At 33.8% G+C, this 14,912-nt stretch overlaps 1 protein-coding gene across 3 annotated transcripts in view; it reads left to right on the top strand.

Moving 5' to 3' along the window:
* The window catches only part of pbx3a (pre-B-cell leukemia homeobox 3a), a 30,974-nt gene extending 24,972 nt beyond the window's left edge, over positions 1 to 6,002 (top strand). For 2 of the 3 annotated variants that reach the window (XM_065251182.1, XM_065251183.1), the window contains one exon: positions 276 to 2,634. In XM_065251182.1, coding sequence (XP_065107254.1) covers positions 276 to 368 — 93 coding nt within the window. In that variant the 3' untranslated portion in view covers positions 369 to 2,634. Of the gene's footprint in view, positions 1 to 275; positions 2,635 to 5,560 lie in introns of those variants that run through there. The other variant, XR_010526827.1, reaches the window with a different exon arrangement.
* The last annotated feature ends 8,910 nt before the right edge of the window (positions 6,003 to 14,912 follow it).

The following is a 14,912-nucleotide window of genomic DNA, read 5'->3' as shown; positions in this document are numbered from 1 at the left end:
ATGTATATGCAGTCAGTTGTTATTATGAAATAAGCTCCTTTGATGTGATACAAGACCCGTTGCTTCCCTTCAGGCATATTTCTGTGATAACAACCTGCTGCATTATCCCTTACATATTTATAGCTGATTCTGTTTAGCTGTGTAAATACAGTAGTAATGTATATTATTTACATTAGGTTACATCAGCACGGGACTGTACACAACATTAGATGCAGTGCTACTTTTCAACCTTAACCTAAAATCTTAATGTGACTCACTGTAAACTTTCTTTCTAGGGTAACGGTGGCTGGCATGATGCTGTGACTCCATCTTCTGTAACATCTCCTATAGAAGGAACAAACAGTGTTCATTCAGATACATCTAACTGATGATACAGATGTATACAGACTCAACATCACAGCTTTTACAGTTCTTCATTAACCTTGACCTGATGAACAACATCATACCAAACTGAACCCACAGTGACATCATCCGACTCATCATCATAGAGATGAACTCATGCCTGACATGTAAGATATTTGGATGATCTTGGTTTTTAATATATCTTCTTATTAGACTGAAAGTTTGGGGATTTTTTTTACATTTGTATTCATTTGACTTGAAAGATTAATGTTATTCTTAATAAATGTTATCTTAATAAATTGACACACGTGACATTCAGTCATACATATTTATGATCTAGAAACAAAACAAATCTTCCGTTTCAGTTCTACAGTAAACACACATGTGTGTCTGAATCTCTCACAGGGTTATTGATAAGAGTTAAACTGTACTACTGTATAAACCTGCATTGTGGGTTTAAAAGAGTTAAATATTCATCTGGAGATGAATGTGACCCTAGACCATTTTTTTTTTAAATTTATACATCATCTGAAAGCTAAATAAATAAGCTTTTCTATTGATGTATGGTTTGTTAGGATATGACAAGGATATTTGGCCAAAACCATATAAATCATATAAATGTTGTTATTATTATATAAATATTGATAAAATTGCCTTTAATATTTGCCAAATGAAGTCCTTAGCAACACATGTTACTAATGATAAATACATGTTTTTATATATTTATGGTAGGAAATTCACAAAATATCTTTATGGAACATGATCTTTACTTAATATCCTAATGATTTTTGGCATAAAAATCAATAATTTTGACCCATACAATGTATTGTTGGCTATTGCTACAAATGTACCTGTCTGACTTATGGTCCAGGGTCACAAATGTCAGTGATTTACTTAATTACCAGCAATTTGAATTAACACTTGGAAATATAAAACTTTATTTAATGCAATTGCAAATTCATCCCGACCAATGAAAACTCTGTTATTATATTGAAATTGATTCTGCTTTGAAGTTAACTCTTTCCCCGCCAGGGTTTTTGAAAAAAGTGGCCAGCCAGCACCAACATTTTCCATCATTTTCACAAAAGTTTAATGCCATCCAGAAAATTTCATCCTACCTTCATTAGTTCTCTTTTTATAACCTCTCAAATATGGGTAGGTTTTTTCAAAAACAAAATTTGAGATAATAAAATTTTTGTGAAGGACTTTTGATAGAGATCAGATTCAGAGCGATCCTTAAAACTTACACAGACATACAGCTGTTTGCCCTAGGGCCATACTTCCAGGTTTATAAGCTGCGGAAGATAAAAGCGGTATTTCGGAAAGCCAGAAAAACTCGTCATTGGCAGGGAAGCGTTGTCTCTTAATTGACAAGTTAAGCATGTAAGAGTTAAGCATGTTTCCTTTAATTATTAAATTATTTAATAAAATCATCTAACAGATATCATCAAAAGGGATAAATTATTATTTGAAACAAGCAATTAAACACAATCACTTGATCATCAAGCACACATGCTTTATATCTACAATGACATGTATTCATTTCTGAATGTTATTCTTTTTGAAATCTTAGATTCTCTGTATGAGATGCTGTTTGATTCTCTAAACTTTGACAAACTTTTTTACTTCATCAGTTCATTCAGGTTGTTCATAAGTTGCAGTATGATGTTATTAGAGGTTGTGATAAATAAAAAACAACTTTTGTTATGTTTTAACATTGGTATGTTTTAAAGGGGACATATCATGAAAATCTGACTTTCTTCATGTTTAAGTGCTATAATTGGGTCCTTTGTGCTTCTATCAACTTAGAAAAAATGATAAAGATCAACCCAGGAACTTAGTTTTGGTAAACCATTCTCTGCAAACATGTGAATAAATAGCTCATTGAAATTTGGCTCCCCTGTGATGTCAGAAGGGGATCATATTATAATAATACCGCCCCTTAATCTGCACTATCCAACCACGGCAATACCATTTAGTACAGAGATCAATTCATTTACATTTTAAAGGACACACCCAAAAACAGCTAATTTTTGCTCATGCCTTCAAAGTGTCAATTTTAACATGCTATAATAAATTATCTGTGGTGTATTTTGAGCAAGAACTTCACATACGCAGTCTGGGGACACCAAAGGCTTATTTTACATCTTAAAAAAGTCTTCTTATCTGTTGTGAAATGTCCTCTTTAAGGACCCAAAACCGCTTTCTGTGTAAAATAATTCATGTAATCTTAGTTTTGATAAATGAAATACTTTGTATCTGGCAGACGTTTCAATAAACATTTCAATTTGAGATTCTGAAGCCCTGTTTTTTAAGTTTTTAAAATGAACAATAACACATGAACAATAGTGTGCTGCAGGCGATTATACAGTAGCACAACTCTCATATTTAAATCACATCTTACAATCTTCATCCTCATATCTTCATCTCACTTTTAAATTCTCTCTGAATTACATTGACCTGTGAGATTTCAGTCTCTATACAAAAGCTTGGTTCAGAAAAATTTTAGCATATTTCAATCTGTATGCACTGAATACCACCTACGGTTATTTTTAAGCAGTATGTGAAACAGATGGCAACCATAAACATGAATCTATTGAACTGTAAATGTCTTTACTGCTTAGAATTAAAACAGAAATACATTTTTAAGTCTTGTACAGACCCATCTTAACTTGTCTCTGGTAAACACAATGCATTGTTGGGATACTTCACTATTTGAGCGTTTTTTATAAAAATATCTTGGCTTCAGATCAGTGGTTGTTTACTGACCGAGCCCACTAAAGGCTGTGATATTTCAGTCTGCATGATATGATGATGTGGCTCAGGATTGTTTTTGTTCATTAGTCTGTGAATGATAGAGAGTTATGCATCAAAGTTTAAGACGTTTGTACAAATCTGTATATGCATATTAAGCATTGAAAGCTTTAGATGAGTAGTTTGATTTGTTAACATCGTCATCGTCCGCTCACAGATGCATCGTCAGCTTTGGTGAACTGAGATTCATTAATATTTCCACCTGAGTGGCAATAAATCTGTGGCGTTTCTCCGTGAGGCGGCAACAAACCGTCATAAATCAGTGAGATTACAGGCCGATATTTCACAATCTCACATCTATTTCTGTCAGAAGCCTAATAGCCTGCGCCGATCTTTCACTGTGATAGCTCATGAATCCAAGATTTGTTTTCAAAATGTCAACGGTGCAATATGCAGCAAAATCCCCTTTAATTATTTATTTAAGCGTTCCCGTCGATTAAAGTCTGTAGATGAGAGCTCTCGTACGTTCAAATATTTGCAACATCTTAATCACTTTCTAGAGTCACAGAGCTGTAGAAACACTGTAGAGATGATGTTATACACACAACCAGTGTTGGGGAAAGTTACTTTTAAAAGTAATGCATTACAATATTAAGTTGCGTTACTTAGTTACTTTCATGAAAAGTAATGCTTACGTTAGTTTTTAGTTACTTTTGCGTTACTTTTTCTTGGCTGAGGTTTGATCTCTTCAGGCCTTGAAGGTGTTTTTTATGACTGAAAAGTTCTGCATTCAGAAATTGCAAAATTACAAAAATGTCGAGCTCTGGCCTGCCATATCAGTTTCTGACTCAATCTGTTCCCACACAGGGGTGTACACATAAAGTGCGTAATGTGACTATGTTTTTTAAACAAATTAATTAAACTAAAAAAGTAACTTGCATTACTTTTTTGAAAAATTCACCTAAATATTAATGTGCACATTTAAATAGATGTTGTGTTAGCACACAAAGGGCAATGGGTTCAATCACATGTAATGATCAAATTTATACCTTGTAATGCACTGGATTAAAGTTTCTGCCAAATGCCTTAATAAGTCATCTTAATGTCACAAGAATCCAGCATCTCATACTATCCAACAAAATGTATCTAGCCACCACATAGCAATGTTTAAATCACAATTAAATTTATATAAACCAATAGTCTTAATGGTATTGGTGAATTTGCAGATTGTCCTCATGTGGTTTTCGGATCAGAGCCACAGCCAGCAGGCATCATAATCCGTATGCAAATCCCTCCGCCTGGTTAATATTAAACACAGGGTATTAGACAGAGTAAAGGCCGAGCCCTGGAGCGTTCGCCACACCTCCTGAATAATTAATGAGCTGTGATTATGTTAATCAGGAGAGATGCAGGGATTCGCTCGGGGTGACGATGACTCAGTCTGTGTTTTTCTTCTGCACGTTTCATTTCTGAAGGCTTTTTGAAGTCTCAAAGTAAAGAATAAACTCAAACTTTCAGGTTTTTATTGCAACTCAGTCTCATACAGTCTTTTCTGACACATTACATTTATGCATTTGACAGACACTTTTATCCAAAGCAACTTATAGTGTAACCCATTTGGGATCAGTATTGTGTGATACCTGGGCTCAAACCCACAACCTTTTCCACTGGTAATGCAAAGCTCTACCACTGAGCTCTACAGGATGACACAATATAACAGACGGCAGAAAGTGTTAATGAGTGATTTCTTTCATTAAACTAACTACCACTGAATGATTGCTGAGGTTTTAACATCTTTCTAAGCAGTCAAACCACACCTGAATAAATTACATGAAGGAACATTCACAAATTGAAATCACAGTCTCTGCATTTATTAAACATTTTTACCATAAACTCACAGTGAAAGCATGGTTTGAAACTGTAAAAGAAATGATGTGATCGACATCTGCTGACTAAAACTCTTTTTAAAGCCATTCATCCATATCCTGAAGTGAAGATGAAGATGACTGTCAGAATAATGGCTTTGTGAGACTGGAGAGATTAATATTATAGATTTATGAAGAAAAAAATGGAATTTAGATCCAGTTTTCAGCAATACCTTAAAATTTGTTAAATAGAAATACATTTCTTACTGTAGCAAAAGCTGCCCTGAAGGACAAACAGTGTGAACCATTTCCATCTGACCTTCATCCAACCTGCTCTTTTACATTAAAACTGGCCAGCGATTCAAACTTCACACATGACAAGTGCAGTACTGAAAAACATTGTGCTAAATTTGTTTCGCAATAAAAGCCGCGACTCATTGAACTAAATTCTTTTGGTCTGAAGGTGCAGATAATGCTGGAAGTATTAAGATTCAGAGATGTTTAAAGGTCTACTAGGGACACGTGGCTCATAAACACACTGATCTGTTTAACAGCTGGGATCCTGTAATTGATTTTTTTCATCATTGATGTTATTACAGGCAGACAGCAGCACCTGTGAGTTCGGCTAATCTCTCGTCTTTCACCGCTAACAGAGTAACAGATTCATAAGATTTCACATCTGCCATCTGCTCCGACTCAAACATTAACACATCTGATCTCAAACGCACCACAACAACACACAAGGATTTCTTTCTCTCTCTCATTCTTATGCTTTACATTATAAAACATTGCTTTTATGCATCGTATAAACTACTGCTAATGTTTATAACATGTGGATATATTTTTCATGGACATTTTTATCATTCTAGTGTAAATGACAATAAAAAAGAAAAAAATGGCTTCTTTGTTTACCTAAATGTCTAAATTGAAACTTTAAAACATGCAATGCTGTTTGCTGTATGAATATTTGATTGATGATAGACGAGTGAAACGATGCTTTCCTACATCTGGCAGTAATATAATAAAAGATGCTGATCTTCACTTTCACCTGTTTAATTATTCTCAGTCTTGTTTTCGCTCTCTGCCTGAAGCCAACGTCTTTCACGCCTGCAGTATGATGATGAGATTGCTTTTCTTGTAACCGTCGAGCAGTGCAAATAAAACTAATGATTATTATATGATTATGATGAACGGAGAATGTAGAAAATATAAAACTGAGTTAGAGAAGATTGTGAGATTCTGGCAGTGAGTCATTTATACAGAATAAATGATGCTGGGACCTCCGTACCTTTAAACCTGCATTGCTACAAGAAATCTGTTCAGAATGAAATACTACCACAAATTTCACACGAAGGATGCTTAGTATTAAAATAAATGAAGTACTGTATTGATAAACATTTTTAACCGTATGCTGCATTAATGGTGTCCAAGTATTATCTCAGAAGTTCTTAAGCATCTTCAATCCACTTCCTGACACAATGATCCGCACAAATGTAGAGAAACTCAATAATAGCAAATGTTTTTAATAGGTGATGGCAAACGTGGGCAGAATGAAACCATCTGTAAGCAAACAGGTGTTTCATTTACATAACAGCACAGCTTGTGTGTGAAAAGACGTGTGAAACACTTTCATCTTACATCTATCAGAACAACTTCATCTGGACTGATAATGTGTCTTTACAGAGAAACTGTGGAGAACAGAAAGATGCTAATAAAAACTGTTTAACTGTCAAACTTTTTAGGATAAATTGCATGGTTTTATAATTTGTCCATAGATGTACCCCAAGTGAACCTTAAGCCAAACAAAACATATAGGAATGGTCAGTGTTTTACTATCTGCATACTGAAAGAAAGGTAAACACTCATTTAATCTGTTTAATGAAGATAAGCGTTCGCTCCCCAGATAGAGAGTGCCGTTTAAAGTAATTGTACATATTAATAACCTCATTAATTGCTTATCGTGAGTCTGACTGCTGTGCTGTTTCAGAGGCGAAGGGTTAATTTTCTCACTCATGCATTATTTACATATGCTGATGAATAATACATTGTAGCGGGGTGAAAATAAATTTACCCATACTCAGCAAACCTGAAGAAAGCAAACAATTTTAACATGGCTTGCATGGAGAATAGTGAACTATGACTGCAGGCAACACGCGAGACTTTTCATCCATCTTTTCTAGAAATAAATAAAAGCTACACAGAAACAAACTTCATTTATTTTGTTAAACTAATACTGGAAAAGCTCCAGAGATACAGAGAGATCTACGACACGCTGTGGAGACCTATTAGACATGAATATTTGTAATGGAAAACTTTCCTGGAAATGTGAAGAATAAAATGAAGAGTGGGATTTATCATGAGCTGAAATGAGAAAATTGTTATTTAAAACGTACCTGCCGGATACAATCACACCATCATTATAAGCCGTCTGCCTGAAACCAATGCATGAGTTCATGAATACAAAAGTGTGCAGATCAGCAGTTAAAGGAATAGTTTAGTGAATATTTTGTTATCATTAACTCATAAACCCATGTGAAACATAACAAGAAAACATGAGCTGATATTAAAAATAAAGTGCCAGGAGAAAACAAAAAGGGTTTTTCATAATGATGCCATAAAATAATCTTCATCTGGATCCTCAAAAGACATTTAAATACAGCTCTCTTTACAGAACCTTTATTGGTATCATGAAGAACCTTTAACCAGAACTACATAGAGTTCTTCATGTTACAGTTCCTCATCTATTAAGAGATTTATAGAAGTGTTTATGCAAGGTTCTTTAGGGGGGGGTTGGGTTCAATGGTATTTCATGCATTCTGACATGTTTCCTCATGCTAAACGTAGGCAAAGTGTCAAAAAGGAAGTCGGGCGTGTTACAGAGTATTTCTGTGCCGAATGCACTTCACCAGGGTTCATACAATTTTTTTTTTGATTACGGGTCCAGCTGACGTTTCAGGGGTTTTCTATACGTATCACTTCTTTATATGGGCACTTCCCCCGGAAAACCCCGCCCACCCGTCAATCAGCGGGAGACGCTAGAACTTACAAACATCTTAAAACGCAACGGAGCTTTGTTTAATTTCAAAACTCAACAATGGCACGAAAGAAGAAGTGTGTTTTTGGATGTAAGGAGAAGAAAGATAGCATTATGAAAACAATGGATATAATTTATTATCCGATGTAGCAGCAAAGTTTTGCTTGTATGTTTAATGAGCTGATTTCATTGAAAAGTCCCAACCGGGTCATGAGTTGCATGCGGAGAGTAAGACTTCTGTCTTATGTTGGAAATAAGTTATAAGTGTTGCATAGTGTTGCATGACTCGTACTCGCTCCTCCCGCGGTAGTATCTCCTCCTTCTTAATTTTTTGTACGTTATCGGAAAGATTCGGTAAAGCTAATCTTTCTTTTATAAATCTGATTAAACTAAAGACTCTTCAGAGATATAAAAGGATGTAATACTACTCTATAGGTACTCCAGATTAACATCAGAAATGTTCCATTTTCCTCATAAATTAAAACACATTTTGTATTAACAAGATCAAAAACTGATTGTAAATGTTTTTTTATGGCAATAAACATCTGAAAACATAAGAAATGTAAAAAAAAATTTACAAAATATTTTTTGTATTTCATTTAAAAAAAATGAATTCAGGTGTTCTTGTAGTCAACACATGCGGTTTATAATCATGACTCTTGTAGGCATAGAAATGTTTAAAATAAATGAATGCTTGGTACTGTAACTGCACCGATGAGCTTTTATGGGATAAAGAAAATCTCAGCAGCTAAAGGGTTAAATCTCATGAATGTATCCCTGATGATTTCATCAAGACATTCACTAAAAACTGATTTTGTTTTCGTTTGTTTTGCTTTAGACCAGATGTCTTCAATTTATTTAAGGCTGAGCGCCTCTTAATGGATAGAGAGGAGGAGCAAGGACCCCAATTACTTCGTAACATATTAAGACTGGATTTACATACTTTCTTATGACGCTTACATTATGAATATATTAAAATATAAATTCTTGGCATACTACATAACACTGTGGACTTAAAAACTTGGGAACGTTATGGTCTTGATTTTAATCAAGTTAAAATTATTAGTTTATTATGAGTTTTTATTATTAACCTATTAATGCATTTTTGTTTGATGCATTCTAATCGTTCAATAAAAATTATTAAAAGGTAAACAGTATTTAGAGGACCCAAAATGACCGGTATGTGTTCAGTTAGACTGCTACAGACCAACCAAAGGACATATAAATATTTTCGCTTAGTGATTTTGCTAATATTCCTATTAATGGGATTTTATTTCTTAAAATATCAAACATTAACCATTTCCAAAGTTTGACAAAGAATTCACTTGAATTGAAAGGAACATCTGTTCACGTAAGCCTCTCATTGACATTGAATGCTTTATGTGTTCAACAAGGTCGTTGTTTCCTGTTTTCTTAAATGGAACTTACAACATTTTATAACAAATTGCAATGCAAAATTCAGTCCACGGTCATTTAGCAGACCTAATGCTTTACTTGACCTGAAGCAACCTGGGGTTAAAGGTCAAACAAACCTGTGATTAAACCTGCATTCATTTGAGCAGTAGGTCAGCTCATTTAACCTCCACCTCATCTGAATATGTAAAAATATGCAAATGAAGACTATATTGGGCTTTCAGGAAACAGAAAATCCAATGAAAATACAACAGACCCAGCTGGAATAAAACCACAATCAGCAACAGAGGACATTACACTAACATCAGTGTCTGTCTGTACTAGCGCTTGATATTAATAACAACACTGAATCCGCACTTAACAAACAACCTAATTCATCCATCTTCAGACTTATGTTTATATAATCTGGACTAAACTACTGCTATACTTGGGATCTGCATGCATTTATATAGTAAGTAAGCTGGTGGGTTTGGATATTATTTTCTTGCATATCTAAATCTGTTTAAACAAATAACTTGTTTGTATTACTGCATAACCAAATTCTTCATTTTCAAAGAACTTTTAGTACAAACGATATGTGATGATCTGTATGACCGAAGGACTTTTGTGTAATATAATCCTCTGGTTTAAGAAGGGGAATGTTGTCCACATAACTTTATAAAGAGCCGTCAGAATGTAATGGTTTAAAAGGTTTACAGTGGAATAACTTCAACATATATTTGACACGAAGTCCATTAATTCCACCATAGAGTAGGGCTGCTCGATTATGGGCAAAATCATAATCATGATTAATTTAACACGATTTTTATAGCATGCATTTTTTTTAACCTTTTTATTAAGTAAGTGTTGCAATAGGCTACACGTGTTAAAGCAGTTGTGCCTTACAAACACATCGGTCCAACAGCACACAATTTACATTTTAATTTCACATTAATTGTTTTACCTCGAATATCTTGTTTTTGTAATTGTTTGATATTGAAAATCTATGATTAATTGCACATCCCTACCATAGAGGACTTTAAGTTCAATTAATGTGAAATTATATTGCATTTATTTTAACTCAACTTTATATTATCCAGAGGAGTCTTGAAGGTAAAAGTATCACTGAAAATTCTCAAAAACTCCAGCACTTTTTCATCATGTCATAAGGTGCATTTTCACAGAAGTGGTACACATCATCATATTATATTCTGTAGCCTGACAAGCATTGGACGTTTTGAAATGCATTGGCCCACACGATGTCTAATGCATATGAATTTATGCTCGGGGGGAACAGAGTTGAAACAGACAGAGAATGGTGATGATAAAAGGTCAGGCACCATGAGCCATTTATATTCATGCTGACAGACAACTCATCCAGACACAGAGAAGATCAGCTGGTGAAAATTAATTCACAATTGACAAAAATGTTTCAGTCTGTGGCCTGGAGGAACACAGAGAAGCATGAGAGGCAGGACAGAAGATGTTTTGGGGATTTGTTTCTGAAATGATAAGTGTTTACACATCTAATCCAAATGTACATGTGTGTCACTTAAACTTATATGTAAACTCTGAGATGAATCAAGCATGTTCATTTAAAGCCAAAGGACGTTTGAAATTTCGTGTTTAAAATTGAAACATACTTGTGACTTCTACAGATGCATATACTGTCACTAATGGGTGGTTTTATATTTTAACACTAAAATGAATTTTGCTTTGAAGAAAATGAATGTGATTGTGAATGTTGAGCTGGTGTGGGTTAGACAGAGACAAACCTCTCATGATGATACACATGAGATTAATTTTCAGCTCATCTGTGTGACGGCTCATACAGCTCAGTCTCAGGTGTGAGATGTTGAAATAGCATTCATGCAGACCTGAACTCTGTGATGTCAGATTTGATCACACAGTGACTAATATTCACATTTAAATAGTGCTTGTCCATCCAGAGATGATGGATGAATGACAAACGTTCACATTTTAATATAAAACATTCATTGCATGAGTTTGCGTACCACAACATATAAACATTAATGTGCATGTTTGTGCATACAGACTAAATATTGAGCTCAGTGTTTCACACATTCACAAGCACTGAGAGAATGATAAAGAAATGATTAAGACTCGATCTCTCTTAGTGTGTTTGGGTTATATAAGGACAGAAGAGTTTTAAAATCACTTGTCATGAGTAATATCCTGACCTTTTCATCAATGCTTGCATGAAAAAGTCAAATGTGGGTGAATAAAGATGTACCATAGTCTCTTAGCCTTCAGCAAAACGAGAGAGAGAGAGAGAGAGAGAGAGAGAGTGAGAGAGAGAGAGAGAGAGAGAGAGAGAGAAGAGAGAGAGAGAGAGAGAGAGAAAGAAAGAATGAGATGAAACATGAAAACCCACACCTTTAGATTTGAAACAAACAAAGCACAGCGATGAGAAAGGTTGTTGGAAGTGAGGCCGAACGCTGTTGTAGGTGTGAGAATTTTGTGTCGCATAAATAAACAGCAAATATAACTACACAACCTACACACCAGCTGGACAGTGAAAACATTATATATAGTGTTAATGCTTCTTTTAAGACGATATTCTCTAACATTAAATAAAACAAGAAAAAAAACAACTTAAACCAGGTGACAAACAATATCACAAAAACACTTTAACATATTAAAAAAGCAATGTTTAAAAATACATGCAGACCGTAGAATTGATTGTGATATTTACATAAACAAGAAATCACAATGTCTATACATTATAGGATATATTAGTATGTAACCCCTAACCCAAAATTATTTAATAAATCAGCCCACACTGTTTGTGCTACAAACATTGAAAAAATTCTAATTTTCCAAAAATATGTTTAAAATATATGCTAAACACATTAAAGTAAAGCTTAATTAAATATATTTTGAATTGAAAAATATTTTATAAACATATAAAATAAATACATATCTTATTATGCATAATTTTTCCTGGCCTAAATATAAAAGTTTGCAGTAAATTTATAAAGTATAAAATGTATAAGGATGTATGAAATATAAAATAACGAGTATATTCTTGCTGTTAAAAATATATTTCCTTTTAACTTTTTAAAGTAAACTTTTTAAGTTTTTTCCAATGCGATGTGAATATAAATGCTTTAAAATAATTTATTTTTAAAATATATTTAAAAAAAATGTCCATAAAAATATATTGGTGAAAAATACATTTTTGTACACATATTTCAAAATATATTTCAGCACATATATTTTTTGCCATTTTTTGTATATTTTGAAATATATTTGTTTGCTGTATGGGAAAACAGACATGACTTTGTGAAGAGATGTGTGTCTTCTCTATGATATGCACAGCACATGCTCATTAAAATCATGAATGAAAAATAATGCATAGACTTACATTGAAGGAGGGACGACCTGAGTCATTTCCAAATATCTGAATGTCATACACACCTGGACACGGACTCTTTTGAATTAGCCTATGTGTCTTGTCCATTTGAAGCTTTTGGTTTGAATAGTTTACACAGCTTGAACTGAAAATATAAAATGTAAGACGTGCAGTCACATGAACAGGGCCTGTAAACAGAGAGCATCATCATCTACACACAGCTGTGTCAATGACGCCACCTGCTGGTCACATAACAGCAGCACAACAGGCAAACATTATGGATAAACAATAAAATATCATCACATCAAGAAACGTTTAGTTTAAAAAAAAAAAATTACATGTTAGGTTAGTTAAATCTTTACAAAAATATTTTAATATCTCAAAAATATGTAACTGAAACTGAAACATACAAACTGTATATTTTACAACAGCAAGAAAAAAGTATTGAAAAGTGTTTTACCTCCAAAAAATAATGCTTTGTGTCCATCCAAGTGTTTAAATTGTCCTTTTACTTATGTCTTCTGCAATTTGAGCTGGTTGGCTTTTATTCAGACATAAAATAAATTGAACTCCTAGAAGTGTAACCTTTTGATTTAACCATAACAAACGTTCAGCTGTTGCTGACACATTAAACACAAATAACACTACAATCTCCACAGAAGTCTTTCTGAAAATCATATATCAGTTCATAAACAGCAGCCATTGGCACACACACACACACACACACATCTGCTGTGAGACTAAACACATAATGTGTAATTATATAACTGATGGCATGACTAATGTCACTACAGAGAGATGATCAGGTCTGCCAGGCTCTCCAGATGGCACCGTTCAAATTGTTTGTAGATCAGTGGGCACAGCTGACGGAGTATTTATACCACTCAGCTAAAAAATAACCCATTCTCATATGTACTGTTTATGTACAGGAAACTGAGAATGGTGAATGTTTTCATGTGACATTATACCACGGGTCTGTTGAATGCTGTATTCTGATTGGCTGAGAAATGTTCCATGGGTATGCATTAATTTCTGATAACTGCACACCTATCTTGTCAAATGTCTTAAAAATAGCAATGTTGTGTGGTAACTGTGGTATAAGAGGAATAATTGACTCCGGTCCTTTGAATTATTTGAAAAATTCGCTTCGAGTCGTGCCACATTGCACATTGGGTGTGCATTATTTTCTTATAATTCAACGCCCCGTTGTCAATTATTCCTTACTTAATGCCAATGACAAGCAACTCACTAAATGTGAAATTAAACAACAATATATTAAAGGGATAGTTCAGACAAAAATAAAAGTTCTGTCATCATTTACTTACTCTCATGTTGTTACAAACCTGTATAAATGTCTTTGTTCTGATGAACACGAATGAAGATATTTTGAGGAATGTTTGTAATCAAACTAATCATGACCCCCATTCACATCCAAAGTAGAAAAAAGAATACGATGGAAGTGAATGGGGCTCATGATTGGTTCGGTTACAAACATTCCTCAACATATCTTCATTCGTGTTCTTCAGAACAAATACATTTATACAGGTTTGTAACAACATGAGAGTGAATAAATGACAGAATTTTCATTTTTGGCTGAATTATCCCTTAAGTGCTTTCACTTTTGCAAAAAAAGTAGCCTGTGCCCTCCGATCTTAGCCCTGCCCACAACATTTTGACTAGAATTGAGTATGACAACGTCAGGCTACAAAAAAGTGTGTTCAATAATAAAAAAAACTTTTAAATGATTTCATGTCAAATTACACAAGACTATTAAAGTTAACTTCTTCACAAACAGAGCACCAAAAAAAAAAAAAAAAAAAAAACATGCACAAATTGTGGTTAATTTTAAAAAGGCATGAAGTGAAAGTTGAAGTGAGAGTTTTTAAAGGGAAAACACCACAATCAGAAAGACAGAAATAGTCAATTATCTTTAACACACAGAAGTTTTAGGACAATCGAGATGTGTTGATAGGGTTCGGTTGCATTGTGTTCCTCCCACATTCATTCTCAACAGCTTTTTGTAATATAAAAAACATCATTATCCTGTATAACTATAATTTCAAAAAGAAAATGTGTTATTTAAATATAGTTAACAAAAAAATACAATTTAGGGAAATCTGCTTGACTGACATGAACATTTCAAAATGAA

Source organism: Paramisgurnus dabryanus, chromosome 5, assembly GCF_030506205.2.
Source record: "Paramisgurnus dabryanus chromosome 5, PD_genome_1.1, whole genome shotgun sequence".
In the NCBI taxonomy this organism is placed as follows: domain Eukaryota; kingdom Metazoa; phylum Chordata; class Actinopteri; order Cypriniformes; family Cobitidae; genus Paramisgurnus; species Paramisgurnus dabryanus.
The sequence above is the reverse complement of the archived record's forward strand: the minus strand, read 5'-3'. Positions and strand labels throughout refer to the sequence as shown.